Source organism: Musa acuminata, unplaced genomic scaffold (assembly GCF_036884655.1).
Source record: "Musa acuminata AAA Group cultivar baxijiao unplaced genomic scaffold, Cavendish_Baxijiao_AAA HiC_scaffold_1099, whole genome shotgun sequence".
Lineage (NCBI taxonomy): Eukaryota > Viridiplantae > Streptophyta > Magnoliopsida > Zingiberales > Musaceae > Musa > Musa acuminata.
In genome coordinates this window covers 71,984-95,137 of record NW_027021312.1, presented here as the reverse complement: position 1 = coordinate 95,137, position 23,154 = coordinate 71,984, and the positions used below count along the sequence as shown (strand labels likewise).

Sequence of the window (23,154 nt, the reverse complement as noted above, 5' to 3'; positions counted from 1 at the left end):
TTCTCCAATTATATATATATAATACATATATAAATATAATACATATATCTATATAATACATATATATATATAATGCATATATACATAATACATATATAAATATAATACATATATCTATATAATACATATATATATATATATAATACATATATATATATATAATACATATATAGTACATATATATGTATACATATATATATATATGTATACATATATATATATGTATACATATATATATATGTATACATATATATATAAGGAACCGAAAGCAGAACGTACAACAACGAAAGCAAGAAAAGAAAGCAAAGTGCATCGACAGAGAACCTTCAGAAGCGCTCTTTATCCTCCACCTTTGCCTCTTAACACCTCCTTCCGACCATGACACACCACTGCAACGCCTCGTCTTCCCTTCTCATCGTCCACAATGGACTTCCTCTCCCCGCTCCTCGTCGCCGTCATCGTTTTCCTTTCGATCGATACCCACACCTTGGCACAGTCCAGTCTCTGCCGTACGTCCTGCGGCGCCATCCCCATCCGCTACCCCCTCGGCATCGACGACGGCTGCGGCAGCCCCTACTACCGCAACATGCTCATCTGCGCCAACTCCTCCCGCCTATTCCTCCGCACACCCTCGGGGACGTACCCCGTCGCCGCCGTCGACTACACCGACCCCCACCTCGTCGTCAACGACCCGTCCATGTGGAGCTGCCGCTCCTCCGGCACCGACGACGCCGTGCTCCGGCGCGCGGCCAACCCCTTCAGCCTCGACACCAGCACCCGCTTCTCGCTCTCGTCCAAGAACGACTACCTCTTCTTCAACTGCAGCGGCGAGTCCGTCATCGTGGAGCCCAAGCCCGCGTTCTGCGAGCGCTTCCCCGACCGCTGCGACTCGGCCTGCGACAGCGCCGCGTACCTGTGCCGCAACCCGCCCGAGTGTCCCGACGCGCTGGCGGACCGGCGGACTAGCTGCTGCTCCTACTACCCCAAGGCGTCGGAGTCGCTGAGGCTCCTGCTGCAGCACTGCTCCACGTACGCGAGCGTGTACTGGAGGACGGTGGGCGCCAACTTCCCGCCGTACGACCAGGTCCCGGAGTACGGCATTCGGGTGGACTTCGAGATCCCGGTGACGACGAGGTGCCTTCAGTGCGAGGACGTCAGGCGGGGCGGGGGAACCTGCGGGTTCGAGACGCAGTCGAGGAGCTTCCTCTGTCTCTGCGACGAAGGCAACGCCACCACCTACTGCACAGGTAACTTTGCACGTAATTAATTAAGTAGTTCTTCTAGCTAATTGCAGGGTAACTTTTAGCTTTTGCAGAGATATATAGTTGCATTAAGAATCTAAAAAGGAAGTAAAATAAAGGAAGACATAAAGCGCTTTATTATGGTGGCTTCTTCGCCCAGTAAAGCATCTCCGTAGCATCGCTTTTTTCCGTTCTCTCATATGTGTTTTAGCTCGAATTTCCAAAACGTTGATCAAATGACATAGCATCCTCTGAACAAATCACGAACGTTGCAACCCTTCATCTGTTACGTTCGGACTCTTTTCTTTAGCACAGTTAAAAGCATTTATTTGCTAATTGAATCTGTGTGTTGCACGGTAGATGGCACGTACAGAGGGCGTCGAGCATCAGCTGCAGTCATTGCAGGTAAGGATCGGTTTATCAGTATGGATGTTTTGCATTTGGAAGACTTCTTCTGCGTGTAACGAGAAGCATCGTCTTCTTCTCAGGGACGGCCACTGTTTCGGTGGCGGGTGCAGTCGGGATCGGAGCTCTCGTCTGGTATCTAAGAAAAATAAGGAAAAATAGCGTGGTGACTTGTGGGGTCCAAAGCAATGAGAATCGTCTATTTTAGATTCCTTTTTTTTTTTTTTCTTTTTTTGTCGTGGAGATCTTCTTTTCCTACATGTATTAGACATATTTTTCTTGTTTTACGTCAACATATCATGCTTGATCTGAAGATGAATTTGGGTATTAAGCGTTGGGACTACTCGTGTGTACGAATAATTAATTATATTTTGATAAATATTAAAACAGTCCGATGGCACAATATATTTGACCCGAGTTACAGTGGTGTACAATTATCATGTATATTAGCCATCATTAGTTGGACTGCTACTCAAATTCCGAAATAAAAAATATATATGATATAAGTGACATATTGATAAAATTTGAATTGAAATTATTCATATATTTTTATTAATAAAAATAGAAAAAAATTATTACAGGCAGACATGAATTGCTTGCTTGCGTAATAATACACAAATCTAATTCAGATGTCTCCATAGAAAATATTTATGTTGACTCGACCCGCTCGTCGCGAATTTGTGGAGCCCAAACCGGGGGGCGTCCCGGTCCGACGACGTGAGTGTAAAATTACAAGATCACCCACTTCACTCGGCTCCGTCATCATAACGCGGACGGGTCGATCGAGTCGCCACCACGCAGCGTCGTTCGTCCGCCACATAGTTACCACCATCGCGGTGCATCCCTACGGCGCAGGTGAGCGAGTCCTCTGGTGCGGACGGGCCCGGCGCCATCATGTCTGCTCCAGCCACGGAAGGGGCCGCCGCGACGGCCCTCCGCTCGGTGCTCGCCCGGGCCCAGCAGGCGGCGGAGCGATGCGGTCGGTCGCCGGAGCAGGTTCGAGTGGTGGCGGTCAGCAAGACGAAGCCCGTATCCCTCATCCGCCAGGTCTACGACGTCGGCCACCGCTGCTTCGGTGAGAATTACGTCCAGGAGATCGTCGAGAAGGCTCCTCAGGTTCCCCAATTTCTTTATCCTTCCCCTTCTTTCTTCGCCTGAAAGACTTCAGATACATCTGCGACCTAGATTTAACAAGATGCATTCTATATCAAGTTTGATTCGGTGTTTGAATGTTTCAAGAAGCCTGCCTCGATCAGTGTAATATACGCTCTTTTGTTTATTGCTTCCCTGAATAAGATGATGCAAAATAACATCTTACCTGGGAAGAAGTCCACAACCCTAATCTTTCTGTTCTTGGAAATTGCTCCACTGTAGCTTTCGGAACTTTGTTTTAATCAATGAAATCGATGCGGCATAGGATGGTGACGACAATCGACCAGGAAGTATCAATTTGAAGTTCAAATCTTGGACAATCCATGAAGACTAAAGTTAGGTAGTTCCATATCTGTAGAAGGATAGGAATGTGAACTTTGATGGATCAATGAGTTTTAGTTACTTTATGCTTGTTCAGTTGAATGCTTGAAATATTTGGAAGCATGGAGAGAATTGAAATTGCAGATCACAATAGTCTGTCGAGGAAGTTTCTAACAATATATATATTTATTTTTATTCTGTTCAGGGAGTAGTTGGGGTTATCAGATGTGCAGAAGTTTCCAGCAATATATAGTTATTTTTATTCTGCTGAAGGTATTAACTAGCTTAGCTGGTAAAGACTTTGACTGTTCATTGCAAGGTCCTAGGTTTGAATCCCGCATTCTTCACTTACTCTTTGCCAAAAAAAAAAAATAATAATAATCTTAGACTGGAAGGTTTTTACAATAAAAACAAAGCTTCCAATGAAGCAATCAAGATTAAAGTGCTAGAATTTTGAGCATGATGAGTGCGGGTGCTTCTTCCATTGACTAATTAATATCTTTGGTTCAAGCTAAGAACAATTTTGACTTGCAATCTATGTATACTCTATATTTCTGATATATGAGACAGATACATACAAAATAGTATACATCGTAATGGCAGATTCTGGGATTGTTGTCCCATGTTGACAATAGTTTTAGCAATACCATTCCTTGACTATGGGATTTAGTCAATGAGATACTTGTTTAAATGCTTTCTAGTAGTGTTTTAGTAGCCAAAATTGTCACAGAATATTGAACCGTTTCTTGTACTTGAATTAAAAAAACTTGGGGCCTCAACTGTCATTTGTAAAAATTCTCTGCTAAAATCATTTTTATATGTAAAATTTTACCCTTTTTTTTTTTGGGCCTTTTTCAGCTTCCTTCGGACATTGAGTGGCATTTCATTGGTAACTTGCAAAGCAACAAAGTGAAATCCCTTCTTGGTATTCTTCTAATGACTATCAAGTTTGTCTTAAGTTGATTTGTTCCTTTATATGACCCTAGCAACTTATTCATCTTGACATAAAAAGTAACTCTTTAAAATTCTTGCAGGTATAGGAGATGGTCTATTGTTGAGACTTTTATTGATATTACAGATCTTTTTTTTCTTGCTCGTTGCTTTTGTTTGTTTTGCATAACACCAGTTCAATAATATGTTCAATGATGAGTACTATAAACTTTAAATTACCATTTAATGGAAGTAAAGTTCATAATGTACCATTTGGAATGTCTGGATTAACTTTTGTGCATCCCACTGAAAAATTCTTCTGTTTCTCAACATTGATAGTTCTCCATGAAAGAAAATGTAATTAGGCTATCCATGCATATCAAGAAACTGCCAAGACAGTTGATCTTGATCCAACTCTCAAAAAAGTAAGTTGGAATTGCATATCTATGTCCCATCTGATATGCAATTTTGTAGGACTGTAAAATGGTCTAGTGACATAATTTTACTGTTGTCTTAATTTTTTAGTGTCTTTTTATATTGTTTAGAATGTAAGCCTCTGTTGTTCATAATGCAGCTGGTGTTCCAAATCTTGATATGGTTGAGAGCGTAGATGATGAAAAGGTAAACTCAATTGCATGAGTAGTTCATTTAAATTCAAATTCATTGTCTTTTTACCCTTTGTTTTGCATAATGCATATGCAACTAAAGTAAGAAGCATGATATTTTCCAAAGAAAAAGTCCAAGATTTCCATGTTTGGATTACCATGTTTCTATTAAGTGCCAAAGACAGACACAAGGTGGGATTTTTACAGGTTTAAGAGACATTTAAAAACATCAACAAAAAGCATGCCATAATGTCCCAAGTATTTGGAGTTGACTGTGTGGATCTTTTCCACCATAAGGTGATATCTCTAGTTAAATCAAGAATCTTCAACTCTCTTTTTGTTATTTGTACTAAAATTTCTTAGATATTCCTCTATCTCTTTTCACACACTAAATCTTATCGATTCACGTCAACCGACCACAACATCTACATATCACAGTTCAATCGAACTCAAAGTACAAGCCGCAAAGAAAAAAGAGTATCACAGAAACCGTGCAGGTTCATACAAGTGTGGTTCCCTTAAAGGAGTAATATTTCTGATCCCCATCTTGTTTAATGTCTTTATCTGCTAGTTCATAAAGGATCGAATAAAATGGCAATTATTAGCAAAGTCTGCCATTTTGCTCCACGGTGCTCTGTATTAATGTTTCTGCTATTTAATCATTTAAACCACCATACTTTGTTTTGTAAAGAAAAGAAAGAGAAGAGTTAGCATTATATCTGCAGCTCTATCATCTCTAGCTATAAGTAACAATATCTATCTTTTTTTGTAATCTACAGATTGCTAATCATCTTGATCGTATGGTTGCTAGCTTGGGAAGGAAGCCTCTGAAGGTCTTGGTGCAAGTGAATACTAGTGGAGAAGAATGTCAGTAGTAAAATAAGTTACTTGCATGATAACATTGCCACATCATTCATTTCTTTGAAAATAAGCATTTATCATGGCATTTATGCTATAAGTTGCTTTCTGACTATATTGTCTTTTATGATACTCTTTTTGTTTGTAATATACACTCTCTTTTTGTTTGTAATATATACTTAAATTTGTTGAATCTCGTATTTTGATGATGAAACTACTTGATATATGTTTATGATTTAATCTGCGTTTTGAGTGACGCAGGATGCCTCGATCAGGATGAGACAATTAAAGCAGGAAAATCATGTTGTGCCGGAGGAACATGTCAAAAGATTGGACGTCGGGCCGGTGGATCGGTCGACGTATCGACAGAAGGCTTCGGGCCGTGGACTCGGGCATCGGGCCAAGAAGAGCGGGTATTGTGCCAAGGATATCGGAGTTGCGGAGTCAACAGGCCGATTGGGCAATAGGCTGCAGGAAAGGACGATGCGCCGAAGAATCGGACGAAACGTCGAGGGACCAATGACATGCCGGACAACTTGGTTAATTGCTTAGGATTAATTGTCTCGATCGAAGTTTTGTTTTAATTGTGCAGGATTAACTATGATAACGATGAAGACATAAAGCGAAACAAAGTGTCAGAGTCAAGCGCGAAGGATTTGTTGCGAGTTCGAGAGTTCGACGGAAGTCTGAAGGTTCGTTGGGAGTTCGCGCAGCTCGCCAAGAAAGATCGGAGCTTGCCGAAGAAGCTCGTTGGAACTCGCTAAGAACAAATCGTGAAGTCTAGGAGCTTGCCGGGGAGTCCGCAGAATGATTTCCGAGAGTTCATCGGAAGACCGCCGGAAGTTTGCCGGAAGCTCGCCAGAAGAAGTCTTGACTTGCGGACTTTGTAATGGCTTAGAAAATGTCTTTAAAATCATAGTTAGCACGTTAATTAGGGTTAGGATTAGGTGTTAATCCTATAACCCAAGTAGGGGCCAATTAGGCCCAAGTTCGGACTGGTTTGGGCCAAGTTTGGAGCCAAACCAAGTGAGCTGAAATAGTGAAAGAGGTGGCACCGCCCCAGCCAAGAGGTGGCACCGCTTGGGCTAAGTCTCCCAGCGAGACTGGGCGGTGCAACCGCCCCAGCCAGGAGGTGGCACCGCCTGAGCTCAGTCTTCGAGCAAGACTGGGCGGTGCAACCTCCCTGACAGAGAGGTGGCACCGCCTGAGCTCGGTCTTCGAGCTCTGGCAGAGAGGTGCAACCGCCTCAGTCAAGAGGTGGCACCGCCTGGGGCTCAGTCTCCGAGCCAGACTCAGGCGGTGCAACCGCCCCTGACAGAGAGGTGCAACCGCCTGGGCTCAGTCTTCGAGCTCTGCCAGGCGGTGCAACCTCTCCAGTCAAGAGGTGCAACCGCCTGATCCCGGAATTCCGGGATTTGATCGTTTTGAGCTCCAAATTTGAATTGGGTTGGGGCCTATAAATACCCCACCCATTCGGCACTGAAAAGATACAGACCTACACCGAAATCTTGATCTTTTCTGTGATTCTAAGAGCTCAAAAGTGTTGTAAAGCCTTTAAGTCTCCTCCTTCTGTTCTTCAAGTTTTGAGTTGTAAAGTGAGGAGAGAAAGGTCTGTAAAGGTTGTCTCCTGAGCCTGTCAAAAGGAGAGAAACTGTAAAAGGGCAGTTGGCCTTCGCCTATTAAAGGAAGGCCTCTAGTTGACGTCGGTGACCTCGTCGGTGGAGGAAGCCAAAAGTGGAGTAGGTCAAGACTGACCGAACCACTCTAAATCTCTGGTTTGCGTTTATTTTGAGCACTTTATCATTACTGCAAACCTCCTTCATAACTACTGCTCTCTGCGCTTTTACGAACAAGTTCTAAGTGCTGTTCTTTCCGAATCTGCATTCAGACGTAAATCGGTGTTTTCGTACATTACAGTTTACATTTACGTTTTGATTCTGCAAAACTGTCTTCTGCGCCTTCACGAACAAGTTTCTAAGTGCTGATCTGTCCGAATCTGCTTTCAGACGTAAACCAGTGTTTTCGTACGATATTTACATTGCAGTTTACGTTTACGCCTTGATTCTGCAAAACTGTCTTCTGCGCTTTTACGAATGAGTTTCTAAGTTCAGATCCCTTTGAAACTGCGTCTAGACGTAAAATTACGTTTAGACGTAAAACTGCCCAAACTGCGTTTAGACGTTTTAGACGTAAACTGAGTTTAGACGTAAATCTGCGTTTAGACGTAAAACTACGTTTAGACGCAAACTACGTTTAAACGTAAAACTGCGTTTTAGACGTAAACTGAGTTTAGACGTAAATCTGCGTTTAGACGTAAATCTGCGTTTAGACGTAAAACTGCGTTTAGACGCAAACTGCATTTAAACGTAAATTGTGTTTAGACGCAAACTGCGTTTAGACGTAAACTGCGCTTAGACGCAAACTGGGTTTAGACGTAAACTGCGTTAAGAAGTAAAACTGCGCTTAATCTTAAGTAATCTTAAAATCGGCTTTTACATCGAAATCGTTTTTATCGAACGAACGCAGCTTTCATTTTTAATCGCTGAAAGATTTCCGCTGCACTAATTCACCCCCCCCCCCCCCCCTCTTAGTACTCTCGATCCTAACAAAATCATTGTCTTCAAATGTCTTAGACAGCACGGGCTCATATGACAACAAAATTGGCAATCAATTGCATTCAATATTGATATTATTGACAGGTCAACCAAATGACTACAAAGTACAAACCATTAAAATGATTTTCAATATTTAGAGTACCTACAAGCAAGATTCCAAATATCTAAATGCTTATTGCCAGTGCAATCTGATAGATAAGTAACCCAGTGAAATATTTATCTTGAACATAGGGCATTAGACATTTGTTTGATTATATGTAAATGTTTGAGAGATTGTCCAACAAGCTAAGGATATCCAACTTGGTTGCCATTTGCCAAACCTTGTTTAAAAATAATATCTGACAGCATGTAATGATGCTTGACAATTGAAAGAACTAAACTAGATGCTCTTTGCTCTTTCTTGGTGATATGGCAGATTACTGAAAGATTATGCAATATTTTGCAGCAAAATTTGGTGTTGATCCTTCATATTGTGTCCAACTGGTGAAGCATGTGAAACTTGGGTGCCCAAACCTCATTTTTGCTGGTCTAATGACAATTGGGATGCTGGACTACTCTTCCACTCCAGAAAACTTCGAGGTAATGTTTTTTCAAGTGATCATACTACAATTATTTTCCATGTTTTTGTTAACAGTTATATTTGTATGGGAGCAGACACTATCAAATTGTAGGACTGAGGTGTGTAAGGAGCTTGGGATACCAGAAGAGCAGTGTGAGCTGTCTATGGGAATGTCTGCCGACTTTGAGCAAGCTGTAAGTAATAGGGTTAGAGCCTATGGCAAATAAGAAGCAAGATTTGTTGTGTTGATTTGGTCATAGCAGAAATGTAGAATGGTAGATGATGCAAAAATATAAGAGCTAATTTATTGTCGTGATTATGACACTAGGGTTAGAATGGGCTTGGCTGAGGAAATTGAACCACAAGTTAAACTAGAGTCTTTTTAGATTTTTTCTTTCTTCTTTTTCCCATTACTTTGGATCATTTTGGTTTATGATTGTAGAAACTTAACAAATTTAGTTTTGTCTAGAAGTTCCTCTGGTTGAACTGAATTGACCTGTGCACATTACTAAATGTCAACTTACATCTGACTTTAAACCATTCTTGTGCTAGAATACTCCAGCATGACATAGTTTGTGTTTCTCTGCAGATTGAAATGGGGAGTACAAATGTTCGGATTGGATCGACGATATTTGGTGCAAGAGAGTACCTAAAGAAGGACAAAAGCCAGTGAGCATTCTCTTATACTTTCCTGACCTAAAATTCCATGCTTTCAACAGATTGTTAGATGGTTTTATTTATCAACTCTGAACATGAGAACATCAAGCACAAAACATGTTGTAAAAGAGACTATTAATTTCTTCTGTATTCGGTGTGACCTTCCTCTTTCCAGCAGAGCAAATCTTTAGTTCACTATGTAGCTATACAGGTAATCACCAGTAATTCTCAGCTACATAACCATGCTCTTGCTAGCTAAATCTGTTGCTTAATTGTGTGGTGCTTCAGTTTGTGAGTGTTTGGTGTTGAGCGAGCATTCTAACTTATCAAGAAAACTTGTGGCTTGCCATATGCATATGTTGTTGGTAAATAGTTTCGATAAAACTGGTTTTTTCTTGGTACCAATATATCTCTTTTTTAACTATTAGAATGTCGGGGGAATAATTTACCAGTAAAATTTCATGATCAGGAGTGCTGTCTTCGTGTTTGGCACCGAACAATGTGTGGCTACGAGGTACTTAGAATCAAGGTCCGCAATACTGTACCGTACCGGAGTTTCGACCTGGGCTCGGTACCGGTACGGTACGGTATATCGAGCGGTACACCCAGGTGTACCGCTCGGTATATTTAGGCGTGCTGAGTACTGTAGCACTGCTACAGTGCTACAGTGCTGCTACAGTGTCAGATCGGTAATAGACGGTCCGTGTACCGGAAGCCTGTCAGATCGGTACGTATCGCTCGTACCAGATGGTACGGTCCGGTACTGCAGACCATGCTTAGAATACTCATGATTTCTTGTTCGCACTCTTCCATATTACTAATATGTTTGGAATGCAGTTTTATCTTAGGATATGACATTTGCATCATAAATTCTCGCTACGTAATGCGGTAAATTTTTTCTTCTGATACCATTTTTTTGCATTGTTCTTATCAAATGCCACAATTTAGGACCTCTGCCTTTTTTTTTTTTTTTTTCAATCAAGTAACATCATAAAATGTTAAGAAAGAATATATTTCAAGTTTCTAAGTGATGAGGAAATAATCTTGTAGGAGGAATATATAAAAAGAAGTCTCGACAACGGGATTATTACTAAATATCATGAATTGTAACGGTGAGGACATATACAATTGACCAACTTGAAGTAGTAAATGGTTTCAACTAAATTGGTTTTTTTATTTTAAATTTTAATCATAGTATGGTTAAATATATCCTACCGTTTGCTCGCCACCCTCGTCTTACCCTTTTCTAATGTCATTGATAGTGATTCGTGCACCCTTGTCACCTAAGTCACCTTCGTGCAGCTTCTGCACATGGGTCTCTCACCCTCTTTCATTGACGATGGCCTATGCGATCATTCATTCTTTTCTCATAATTGTCTCTATCTCACTATCTTTGCAGCACACATGATCAATTGTCTTCGTTGTTGTCGCATTGCCCTTTGCTAGCTGCCTCCGTCATTACCTTAGCAAAAGGGGTTCAAGTAAGAGCAAGGGTGCACAAGTTGCCCCTTTACCCATCGTCTCTATCATTACTATCACTAACCTTAGAGGAGGTGTTGTAAGTGAAGAAGGAGAAGGCACGAGGGCGAAGATGATGAAAGTGAGGGCAACGATAATAGTAGAGGAACAAGGGAGAAGAGGCAAGGATTAACGTGTACTGATACAAGACGATGATAGGAGCAATATCATCATTTATCAAAAAAAATATTCTATAATTTTTTTTGAAAAAGGAGGTGTTACTTGAATTTTTTTTTAAAATAGGAACTTTTTATGCCAATTTGCCCTACTTATTATGCTTAAGATTTATTTATTTTTAATTCAGTTCACATTATCTATATATATATATATATATATATATATATATATATATATATATATATATATATATATATAGGGGAAACGAGATTTTTGCGCTCTTTCAAATTATTACAGAGGCGGCAGGCTTATCACCAAACGCCCTATTCCTCCTAATAGAGTGGCCGTCGCCTGCGGTGGTAGTAGAACCCAAATACGCCTCGATTTCTGTCTCGTCCATATTCGGAACCACCACCGCGATGACCTCCTCCTCTGCTCTCGTCCTCACCACTACTTTTCTGCTCCCTCTGAACCACCGCCCCACGTTTCTCGCTATTCCGTCCCATCTCAGCAGCAGCGATGGCCATGGAAGGAGCCGTGCCGGCCCCCAGGGAAAGTGGAAGTGCTGCTCCACCCCTAAGGACAAGTCGGCCTCTACGCAGCAGAGGCAGCGAAAGCCGCCGCGCCGTTCCTTCAGCGGGAAATCAGAGCCGGACGTTGACCCCATTGGCTTTCTCTCCAAGTTCGCCATCTCCCACCGCGGTTTTGCTCAGTTCCTTCGTGAGCGGTGCTCTGCGACCCTCATCTTTCCTTGTGCTTCCGCTGTGGGTTTACTCGTTACTCTTCTCACTCCGTTCTTGTTTCTTGACGCTGTCTCCAGGTACAAGGCCTTGAAGGACCGCAGATTTGAGTTATACTCTCGGTTTATAGATCTGAAGGAGTCAGCTTCGGGGTGAGTTTCTCAAGATCTGTTGATGTTTGGTACCCTTATATGAAAAAAGTTTCCTTCTTATCAAATTTGGCTTAACTTGGTTATGGCGGAGCTGTCACCTGATATGCCCACGTCTTGCTTGATAAAATAGGTATGAAATTTTGGGCATGCATAGGCATAGGCAGCATCGGGTGGACTACATGGAGTGGGCCCCAGGTATTATCACGTTGATTTAAGAGTCATTACAAGATTTTCTTGTTGCCAGAATACTTCAAATTTTACAGCTGAAACATTTGAACTCCTATTACGCTTGCAAGAGTTATGAACCTTGGAACAGTGTTCCATCGGCAGCTTCTGGTTCTTGTAAGAATTATAGAAATACAATGCCATGATCAAGATGCATCTAATCCTTGGCTGTATCATGCCATACTGACACGGACTTAGCTGGTTTTGCCTAAGTCGTGCGGCACCCTTGCGCGTCCGTCCGCAAAGGTCAGCCTCCCCGAAGCCTCCCATTGTCCCTTAGGACCAACAAAAGAGAGAACGGGTTAAAGAGAACGCCTCAAACGGGATCCACAAGCAAACATGTCCGAAAAACACTTCATAGACAAAGCAAATTACAAACAGACTTTACAAGCTCTGAACAGTGGCACAACAAAGGGTAAAATGGTCAATTACAGACCGAAAAGCTCTCGCACGTGTCTACATGACACAACCTTTATTTACAAGCCTAAAGAGGCCACCAACCCAACTAAAATGGGACTTATAAGCCTTCGGCTGCCCCTTTACATTCTGTACAAGGCATGAACATGCCAAACGACACGGACATACATAAGCATTACATCAAACACCTTGTTTAGAAGTTTGTCCGTGACATTCTCCCCCACTTATCCCTTCGACGTCCTCGTCGAAGCCTTTGTGAACACTGCAACTCTTCACCTTTGCTGAGTCTTCAATCTTCTGCTTTAGCTGCAATGCGCCTCCTGGCTCCCAGCTGCTCTCCGCTGCTGTTTCTAAGTAGTCGAACCTTTGATCCGCCATGCTGCTTCAACTCACCAATGACTCTTGACTCTGGTGTGGGGTTGGCTGAGTTGTGTTGATCATTGTTGATTCTTACGGATCCCCCAAATGAAGGAAAAAGACCATCCTTACTGCGCCAGTCTCTCAAAATTTCCACATGCTGCTTGAACTGGGTGGATGCTTGTTGGAGCTTTAACGAGCATCGCCTCGCAAACTTCTGAAGTTTTGGGTCCTTCCTCCACAAAATCTGCTCATTGACTCTTCTTTCAGTTAGTTGTCACATCCAAGTAGGTTCGCATCACTTCCGCTTTCGATTGGCATTTCGTTGGGAAATGAGGCGGACAATCTACTCTCAGTAGCACTGATCACCGTTGGTAAGGATTTGACAACTATTGTCTTCCATTATCTTCGAAGGGTCTTTTGAACTTGTGCAGAGCTCCTCTGCTAGATAGATAAGAGAACTGGGGTACTCGGTTTCGCCCATTCTCTTAAGAGTTGAGAAGGCAAAGGTTACTTGACTTCGCCCGCCTCCTCGAGGTTGTACTTCATGCATCGAGCTGGTTACTGGTCTTCGCCTGCTCTTTGCTCACACTTCTGAAGCACTTGAAGTGTTTGCACTCCTTGCGTTGAGTTAGCTACTGTGATTCACCTTCTCAATGCCATTGAACTTCTGGAATGCAGGAAGTTTTCACCCCAACTTGGAGTAATTCTCTGATAGATGAGGTCGCCTCTGGGATTGTACCGTCTTCTCCATCAACCCTGCCGCCTACTACACTGAGTAGCAAAGGTACAGCACCGCGTACTGCTTGCTTCGTTCCTTGGTCGTGCACTCTTGCATGACCCGAAGTCCTTCACTTACGGCTATCTTGATGAGAAACTTGTTGACACCGGTCTTACGAAGTTTCTTGGCCTCTGCCCTTCAGCCTTGTCTCGGTACTTGGAGATTGCCTCTGCATGCTCCACCTCCTCAGCCCCTTTCACGACCAAGCACTCTCCCTCCGTGAGAGCAAGGGATCAATGACTTTCACGAAAGTCCCGCCTCTGCGGTACCATGGCGCTGCCATGCCCATGGCGCTACTATCCGTCGCCTCGCCTCTGAATCCCTTTTTTTCACAATCAGTAGATATGTCTCTGTGATACTCCTCTGAGTCCACCTCCATTCTCACTGATTGCTTGATTTTGGGTAGCTAAGTCCCTCTGGACTTGTCGTCGCTTCCTCGCCCCTTTCGACCTCCTGCTTCAACACCTCTGTGTTCTCCAAGCAGTCTGTTTGTTCGATGGAAAGACAGACTGCAACTCCCATGCATGGCCTCTGCCATCACATTGTAGGGTTTGCACCGATTCTGTTCTCCTTAGCTTCCTTGGTAGCAACGTTCGCTTACTCGACCTTGTCCTCTGACTTGTCGGGCTCCCTTAAGCGAATATGAGCTCTGGAGCAGTCCAACTCTCCAGCTGCTTCGATCATACCTCTGCATGATCAAGTCCCTCTCATGGGACTCACTGGTACTTGCATTCGAACTTTTCCCTTGGTGGAACCCAGCCCCCATATGCTGATGACCAAGGTTTTCATCCGATGCAAAATTCGGTGCACGCCCGGAAGACCCGCCTGTGCGGTACCATGGCCTTCACTCCTTGAATCCATAGCCCTTCTTGCCGTCGTGTTGTTCACCAAAGCGGAGCTCCCAGTAGCTCCCGATCATACCTCCATATGATCTAGTCCCTCCCGGGACTGTGTCGTGTGTGTCGCATTGCCACGAACTATTCCACCACGATCCGCTGCACCATGTCGCCTCCTGGTGACATCTCCATTGCATTCTGATCCTTGTGGAATAAACTCGAATTGTGAACCCTCCATGTGTGGCCTCTGCCAATACATCGCAGGGTCTCCTCCACCTTCGATTTTGTTCGCTCCTTTGGCAATCGACCTTCATCCACCCACTCTTGGGTCACACCTAGATGAAGCACCGCTCTAGGACAGTCCGTCGCCTAGAAGCTCCCGAAGTCCACCGACTTCGCTGTAAATTGTGCACCATTGCCTGGATCCTGGGCCTCTGCCCCTACCAGCACAATCTCCGCTGCGCACCGCTTCCTTCATAGCAACTCGAATGGCAACACTATGGCATATTCTTCAAGAGTACCCGCCTCTGCATCCTCTTGCCCCGTGCTAAGGCCTTCTGAACTCAATTTCGCCTCCGCAAATTGAGTCGCCTTAGTTCCTCCATCAAATGCTCCTCCGAGATAAGGTGCATGTACCCCGAAGCTCCCTTCGTCTTTGGCACCATGCAAGATGAGTCTGCTCCGTCAGAATGAAGGACCCATGGAACAACATGATCTTACTCTTGCCTCTGCAAGAGTTCATGTCCTTGACCTCTGTCTAAGGAAAGCACTGTGCCTCTGCTCCATGTTCCAACTTCTATGCTGGCTCCCTTCAAGCGGCTTGAGTACTTCGCCAAGTTACCCCCAAGTTGCTCCGCTCCTCGTTTTTTTTTTTTTGCATTGAGTTGATGGTGGCCCTCACGCCCACCATTCCACGGGTCAGCCCTCCCTTGAGTCCGATCTCCATATCGACTCTAAGTGTGCCTTCATTTAAGTTGCTTCAGGTCGCTCCCCCACTTGATCTCGCAATGCATCCACCCATGCATTCTCTCGAGCGAGATCATGTGACAACTCCTCGTTGCTTGCTCGGTCCATTGAGCTTCGTGGAGTTGTTGTTTGTGAGGTACTCCTCCTCAACATGTGAAGTCCGTCTCACATGATTCTCCCTCTGGAGAGCCGAGACTTATCCCTCCTGGATAACTGTCCCGTTGGAGCAACATCTCTCTTCGTTTCGGAGACCACCATCCCCTTGGACTACTCCGATCTGCTGAACAAACTGTGCATTGTTCTGCCTCTTGCAAACGCACTTGCTAGATTGCGCCTCCACGTCAATACAGCTACCGCTGCACCCCTCCAGGCCTAGCAACATGCTGAACTCGTTGCACACTTCAGCCTCCTCCGGACGTATCCTTCGCATGCCGAAGAGAAAGTTTCAATGCTCCATGGCGCCGAGTCTCGGTCGCCTTGGGATGGCCACGAACAATCCATCGTCCGCATACAAGCCCATGCATGAGTACCGAATTCTTCGAGTTAGCAATTCCCCTCACCTCTGTGAGCTTTGCACAACTCTTTCGGTCGCTGAGCAACTCATTCCACTTTGCATGGTCTCGTCCTTTTGCCAAGCGCCTCGCTTGCCTTGAGCACCATCAAGTAAAGTTGTCAACGTTGAGCCGTAGCTCAAACTCAGCCATCCCAACCTTTGTGCGCTCCAGATTCTTCCAAGCTTGCCTGTTCTCGTGGTGCCTCTTGCGCGAAGGGTTGGTCATTCCTCTGAATGCCAATCTCAGATGCCCGCTCCTCTGAGCGACTCTTTTCCCTACATCTCCATGCCCGTTTTCCCTCAAACGGTCGCGCATGTGCTGACTGCCCTCAACGCAGCCCCGTTAGGTCCCCCACGTTTGCATGTCAAGTGTTTCTATGAGTGCTTGTCCCGCTCTGATACCATATGACACGGACTTAGCTGGTTTTGCCTAAGTCGTGCGGCACCCTTGCGCGTCCGTCCGCAAAGGTCAGCCTCCCCGAAGCCTCCCATTGTCCCTTAGGACCAACAAAAGAGAGAACGGGTTAAAGAGAACGCCTCAAACGGGATCCACAAGCAAACATGTCCGAAAAACACTTCATAGACAAAGCAAATTACAAACAGACTTTACAAGCTCTGAACAGTGGCACAACAAAGGGTAAAATGGTCCATTACAGACCGAAAAGCTCTCGCACGTGTCTACATGACACAACCTTTATTTACAAGCCTAAAGAGGCCACCAACCCAACTAAAATGGGACTTATAAGCCTTCGGTTGCCCCTTTACATTCTGTACAAGGCATGAACATGCCAAACGACACGGACATACATAAGCATTACATCAAACACCTTGTTTAGAAGTTTGTCCGTGACAATACGTTCATCATCACATATAAGGAAATAAAAAGAAAAGCAGCATTGACCCAAAAAAAAATCCTGTAGACAAGAAATGTTTTCTTTGTTTTAGCCTCTGTTCTAGTGCACACATTTTTGGTAAAAAGAGTTATGTTTACTTCTGTTTCTGGTCATTATTATGGAGTAACTTTCTTTTGGTATTTAATATTCTAATGATTCTTTCCTTGTTTATTTATAAGATGCAATATTTGATTATAGTTTTTATTTAATTCAATCGTCACTCATGTATTTGGCTGTCTTTATTTAAGGTTTTAAATTAAATACAAATGCATTGCCTTGAATCTATTTATATCATACTTCTTGCTGTTGGAATCTTATTCTTTATTTAAGACTTTTTTGTTGCACTTTTCCTTCATATTTAAGATCTTATATTTATAGTTGATGAAGCCTCATTCTTAGGATTACTTTAAATTTAATGGTTGCTCTAGATAGGAATCAAATTTATGAATTTGTGATGCTGTAAGTACACAGTCAGTTGAAATATTCTTATTTAGGTGCTCGATATTGTTCGCTTGTTGGTGACTTCAATGGATGGTCAGCAACAGAAAATAGTGCAAGAGATGGACACTTAGGGCATGATGATTTTGGTTATTGGTTTGTCATTCTTGAAGATAAGCTAAGAGATGGTGAAGAACCAGATGAATATTTCTTTCAAGAGTACAATTATATGGATGATTATGACAAAGGTGACGGTAATATTAATGTTGAAGAACTTCTTAGAAGAATAAATGATGAATATTGGGAACCTGGAGAGGTTTGGCCCCGTAAGTCACGTATGGAGATGGTTTCTAAGTTGTATGAACAGATGTTTGGCCCCAATAGTCCCCAGACTGATGAAGAACTAGGTGAAATACTTGATGCTGAAACACGTTACAAGCAATGGAAAGAAGTCTCAAAATTTGATCATGTCAACGACAGGCCTCGCTTTGATGTCATTGATGATGGGAAGGAGTTTGATATCTTCAGTGTTAAAGGTGATCCAGTATCAGCAGAGAAATTTAAATCTAAGAAACCTCCTCTTTCTTACTGGATAGAAATGCGAAAAGGATGTAAGGCATGGTTGAAAAAATACATGCCCGCTATTTCACATGGAAGTAGGTATAAAGTTTATTTTAATACTCCTGATGGAGCATTGGAAAGAGTTCCAGCTTGGGCTACATATGTTCTACCAGGTACACTCATATGCTTCTTAGTCTATCATAGAGTTACCCTTCTGTTTATTTCTGACCTTTTAGTTCACAGCAACTTCATTTTGTCCATCATGATACTTTCAAGTGTTCTAAACAATATTCTACCTTTACCTGATGTGTGAAACTTATATAATTTGCATTGATAGATGATCTTGTTACTTCGGCTAACCTACAATTGAGGGGGCTTTGATGGTTGCATACATCTGAAAATGTGTTCTGATATTCAAAAATACATGTTTAATTTGTTTTGAAACATTTAGCTTTTCAGAAACCAAAAGCCCCAGAGTAATTGTGTATTTCGGTGCTTATTTAGCTCTTAATACGTAAATAACATTTTCTATTACAGATACATCGCTCAGAAATTTCCTGGATTCTTTACATCATGGCTAACTTCTTTATCTGACATAAAGTTATTTTCCTAAAATGGAATTTCTCTAATTTGAGAGACTTTAGGTTTGCACTAAAAATCTATGTTTTATCTGTTGCTTGGGGATGAGGCAGCTCCTTGACTGTTGACATTCTCCTTATGAACTCTTTCCAAGAAAGAATTGCATGGTCATGTTTGGGGTCTGGGATCATGATTTGTAGGATGTCAAAAAGTAACTTTGTCCGTCTGTTGTCATCAAAAAGTTAGAACTGGATCTGAACTAAATGATTTATAGTATGTCACAAGAACTTTGTTTTGAACTCCAACCAAGAGAAAATTAGAAACTTTAATTTGCAGAAAAGCTAATCAGAGTTATGAAGCATCTTTTGCAGATCAGTTTGGAACTGGAAAAAAGGTATCTTGATGATGAGAATGTGAAAATTTCTGTAAATGAACTAATAGTACTAGAAACCCTATTACATCCAAGTTGGATACGGCCTTAGTTGGAAGTCAATGTGAAAAGAGGATATTCAAATAGACTTAGCAATTAGAGAATTTTGCGGTATTTGGATGTGTTATGATGATACTATTATCTTGGATAGTGGTGGATGTTCTAGAAGAGTTATCATCCAGTATTTATTGTGCATTATCCATCAACTGAAGTTTGTGCCATAATTCTCAAATGGCTGGTGACAGAGAGGTTACATACACTTGATGATTAGTTCTCTAGTTTTCCATAATGTTTTTCTAAACTCTATTTTGTAGTGGTAAACAATGGGATACCAGATTTTAACTGGATATGGTTGGATTAGCTTTGTTCTTACTGATGACTACCTCTCAGAAGCAGATGGAAAAGAAGCTTATGCAGTTTATTGGGAACCTCCTCCAGAGGATATGTACAAGTGGAAGTATAAGAGGCCCAAAACTCCAAAGTCTCTTCGTATATATGAGTGCCATGTTGGGATAAGTGGATCGGAACCAAAAATATCATCCTTTAATGAGTTTACTTCCAAGGTAAAAACCTAGTAAAGTAGTGTGCCTCATCGTGTATTTCATGTTTGCCTTTTCTTTCAGGTTCTTCCACATGTGAAAAATGCAGGATACAATGCTATCCAGTTATTTGGGGTTGTTGAGCATTGGGACTATTCTTCTGTTGGTTACAAAGTGAGTTGCTTATTCTCAAGTTGACCAAGTATTAAGTTTTGTGTTCTTCAGGTTCTTAATAGTTAATATTATGTTAAATTCTTTACAGAACAAGAACATTTCTGCTTTCTATTCATTATGCAGTAAAAATGAGCCATTTTAGTCATTTTGTTGGTTCTTTTATCTTAATGTGTTTGGTTGGGAAACCATTGCAGAAAACATGTCTAGTAGACTATGTTTACATTTGTTTTTAATCGTTACCTGTGTTGTTCTTTTGCTTCCCTTTCCTCCTTATGACCATTAGATGTGTCCTTTAAGATCAGAGACCACTTGATTTAGAATTAAGACTATGAATAGTGTTTCTTAAAAGTAAAAAAACAACTAATTTATGCTCTTCATTTTTAAAACAGAATAAAGAAGAAATTCAAATGGACCTTTATTTTATCAGTTGGAGAGTTGTTTCAACTTCTGATGCTTCTGTAATTGTATTTTTAAGAAGTTGACAGATAGTGGTAATAGTAAATCAACCTTGTCCAGTTGTACTAGTAGTTAATGTTTTATTTATAAAGCTCATGCAATAGTGGCATGTCGATCAGAAATTGCAAATTAAGTGAAAAATTTAGGCACTATGAATTAGTTAGTATGAGCTGTGAGATTGTACCTTTTCTTGCCAATTGAAGGTTCCATAAAAGAAAATCTAATATACTCTTAAAAGAGAGTAAGAGGGATGCCAAAAATTTTATTTTCAACACATTTGATATCACTTTTATACCCTTTTTGATATACACTAAATTTCTTACCTTAAGAGTATAGCTTTTGACTGAATGTGAAATAGAGGTACAATTTACATTTAACTTTCATATTTTATTCCTTCGATTAAACTATTGATCCCTTCAGTGTATATATCCCAAAAATGAAATTTCACATCTATAAAGCATGCACATAGAAATTACCATCTGGCTTTCACCAGAAATGAGTTATATTAATTATATGAATGGGGCCCACATCCTATCAGCAAAGATATATTTGCTTATTTAGTAGGTAACACTCTTTAGGACATCAATGGAGTCGATCTAGATTGTGTTTCAGACTTTATTTGGTTAGAACCACATTGGATCAATTAACGATTTGCTGACCTAGATAACAACCTAAATCAAGTTATATTATTAAATCAATGATGGATTAGTGTTAGTTTAAGTTATATTATGTTTTCTCGAGGTTTGAGATACCTCCTGATACGGTATGGTACAGGTCTGATAGCTTACCGTATGCAGATCAGGGTAAACTGGGCAGTTTGTCCGGTACAAAACCTGTACCATCCTATTCCCGGGGTACACTGAACGCATGTCTGATATAGGGACTGTACCACTCAATACAGGATGGTATAGGCCTTGTACCGAGGAGTTATTTTAAAATATTTTTTAGGATTTTCTGGAAACATGGTACATATATAAAATTGTTGTATCAACACTCGATACCTTTGGTAAAGTACCGGTCCAAGCTGTAATTGGTATAGTAGCGATATACAAAATTGCAAACCATGTGTTTCATTATTTTGTGTTATAATATATAGAGTTCTTTATATATTGGTTAGAGTACATTTGATGTTGGAAGCATAAGTTAAAAAATCTTTGTTTAAATTGGATTATAATCTACCCTAGCTGTTGCTCTCTCTAATGATCAATAGTAATGTTTGTCGTCTCATACCAATCAAATAGTGTTGGTCCTAGGCTCCTAGCCGGATTGGTATGTATTGATTGGTATCGATGTGTGGACATACAACATGTGAGTACATACCAAAGGAGAAAAGGAAGGAACAAATGGCGGTGGAGGAAGAGGATGCAAAAGGAGGAAGGATGAGGAAGGAAGAAGAGAAGACGGTGGAGGAAGAGGAGGATGAAGAAGGAAGAAGAGGAAATGATGGAGGAAGAGGATGAGGAGGAGAGGAGGAAGCATAACTGAAATTGATGTGCGGCGACAGGAAACAACAATGCCTCATGGGTTCTGCGTGTGTAGGGAAGCGGGCTCATGAACACAATTCTAAACTAGTGAATAGTTTTTTTCTTTTTTTTATTGGTCGGAACAAACTGCTCGAAACGGGGTCGGTCCATATACATAGATTCATGCCCGGATCAGCACATACTGCCTGTTTAGTATTGGTCCGGGCAAAACCGCATTCCATGATTAGTGAATCATGCTCAATTGGATCCATTTTATTATCTTATCAGAATACTCCATGAATCAGGATTATAATTAAATCAGCAGAATAGTGACCTATGTTATTTTGATTCTAAATGTTTCTGTATTATGTTTACTTTTCTGTACAAAAATTTACATACTAACACTATGTAACATATTATTGCCTTACGGAATTTTTGTTATATCGGGCACTATTTAATTTACTTTGTTGGTTCATTAAGATCTCTTAAAGAAACTTAACTCCTTTAAATTGAAAAAGGGGCACACCTCTTACCCCAAAATGTTACTAAGTATATTAACAAATAAACTATTTTTGGTGTTCAATAGTTTTAAATAAATTATAAGTAGTAACTGTTTATTTTGAAGTAAGATCAATTAAGAATACCTGTATGTTTTTGCTTTGCCACTAGCTCTAAAATGTGTATTTTTGGTATGTTAGCCATGATGATTGGGAAAACTGATTCTTTTTGTGTGTTGTGCCTCCTACTTGTTGAATATAAACCTTGGTTTACAAGATAAATGGTGTATGTTTACTCACTTGTTTTCATGTGAAATTATGGTATCGTATACTATGGAGTACTTTCCATGTACCTACATGAGTCCCTTCATATGATTTAAGATACAGCAGGATCAATTGGCATCATGAGACAATATCATCCAGTTTTAGTTCCATATGAAGTACTAGGGAAGTATTAATATCTGTAATATTGCAAGTTTGTGACAAGTAATTTATCTCAAAAACATGCTTGTCAGTTACATAGTCTATTGCATTTGTTTTTCTTGACACATTTAGTCTATTTTTAATTTCAGGTTACAAATTTTTTTGCTGTTAGTAGTAGATTTGGGACTCCTGATGACTTCAAGCAGTTGGTTGATGAGGCACATGGTATGCTATTAGGACAGTTTTTTGCTTTGTTGTTACAAGGTTTCAATATATGATGGATAAGGTTGGTTTTAGCCTGAAAATTTTGAATACTGTGTATCATCATTTGTGAGAGTTATGTATGATGTGTCTAATGTCTGAGTAGCAAGTCATATTAAATATTAACTCTCTTATGATTTTCAACTGGATCTAGTTTTTTATGGGTTTTGTCATCCATTTATGGGTACCAGTTAACCCAAATTCAGTGCTCAGTCTGGATGCCTTGAAATGAGAAGTCATGACCAAGATCAGATCAATAATGAGTAATTGTAGGATGCAATTTTCTCTGCATTGGAACGGGCTTTTCTATTTTCTTATGCTTCATGAAGCTGACTGTTTCTTAATATGCTTATGCTGGAAAACCCTAGTTACTTATAGATCCTTGTACATATGTTTAACAACCTTATATATATTAGCATCAATTATTGTCTGCTC

At 41.3% G+C, this 23,154-nt stretch overlaps 3 protein-coding genes across 4 annotated transcripts; all 3 read left to right on the top strand.

The window, feature by feature from the left end:
* Positions 1 to 384: 384 nt before the first annotated feature.
* On the top strand, positions 385 to 1,982 carry LOC103987737 (uncharacterized). The gene is made up of 3 exons (XM_009406125.3): positions 385 to 1,247; positions 1,602 to 1,646; positions 1,730 to 1,982. Exons 1-3 carry the CDS (start codon positions 425 to 427, stop codon positions 1,852 to 1,854), a joined length of 993 nt encoding a protein of 330 aa, XP_009404400.2. The 5' UTR covers positions 385 to 424; the 3' UTR covers positions 1,855 to 1,982.
* Positions 1,983 to 2,371: 389 nt separating this feature from the next.
* On the top strand, positions 2,372 to 9,538 carry LOC103987736 (uncharacterized). Of its 2 annotated transcripts, XM_009406123.3 has the most exons (7): positions 2,392 to 2,762; positions 3,978 to 4,044; positions 4,624 to 4,670; positions 5,434 to 5,521; positions 8,573 to 8,706; positions 8,782 to 8,880; positions 9,276 to 9,538. In XM_009406123.3, the coding sequence occupies exons 1-7, from the start codon at positions 2,541 to 2,543 to the stop codon at positions 9,357 to 9,359; spliced, it is 741 nt and encodes a 246-aa protein (XP_009404398.2). In that variant the 5' UTR covers positions 2,392 to 2,540; the 3' UTR covers positions 9,360 to 9,538. The 2 variants fall into 2 exon arrangements, with proteins under 2 accessions (XP_009404399.2, XP_009404398.2); XM_009406124.3 differs by lacking the exon at positions 8,782 to 8,880 and having other exon boundaries at positions 2,372 to 2,762.
* A 1,716-nt stretch (positions 9,539 to 11,254) lies between these two features.
* On the top strand, positions 11,255 to 22,736 carry LOC135666427 (1,4-alpha-glucan-branching enzyme 3, chloroplastic/amyloplastic-like). Its single transcript, XM_065177991.1, has 7 exons — positions 11,255 to 11,705; positions 11,799 to 11,870; positions 12,001 to 12,065; positions 17,393 to 18,070; positions 19,297 to 19,469; positions 19,530 to 19,619; positions 22,608 to 22,736. Exons 1-7 carry the CDS (start codon positions 11,398 to 11,400, stop codon positions 22,734 to 22,736), a joined length of 1,515 nt encoding a protein of 504 aa, XP_065034063.1. The 5' UTR covers positions 11,255 to 11,397.
* Positions 22,737 to 23,154: the final 418 nt, after the last annotated feature.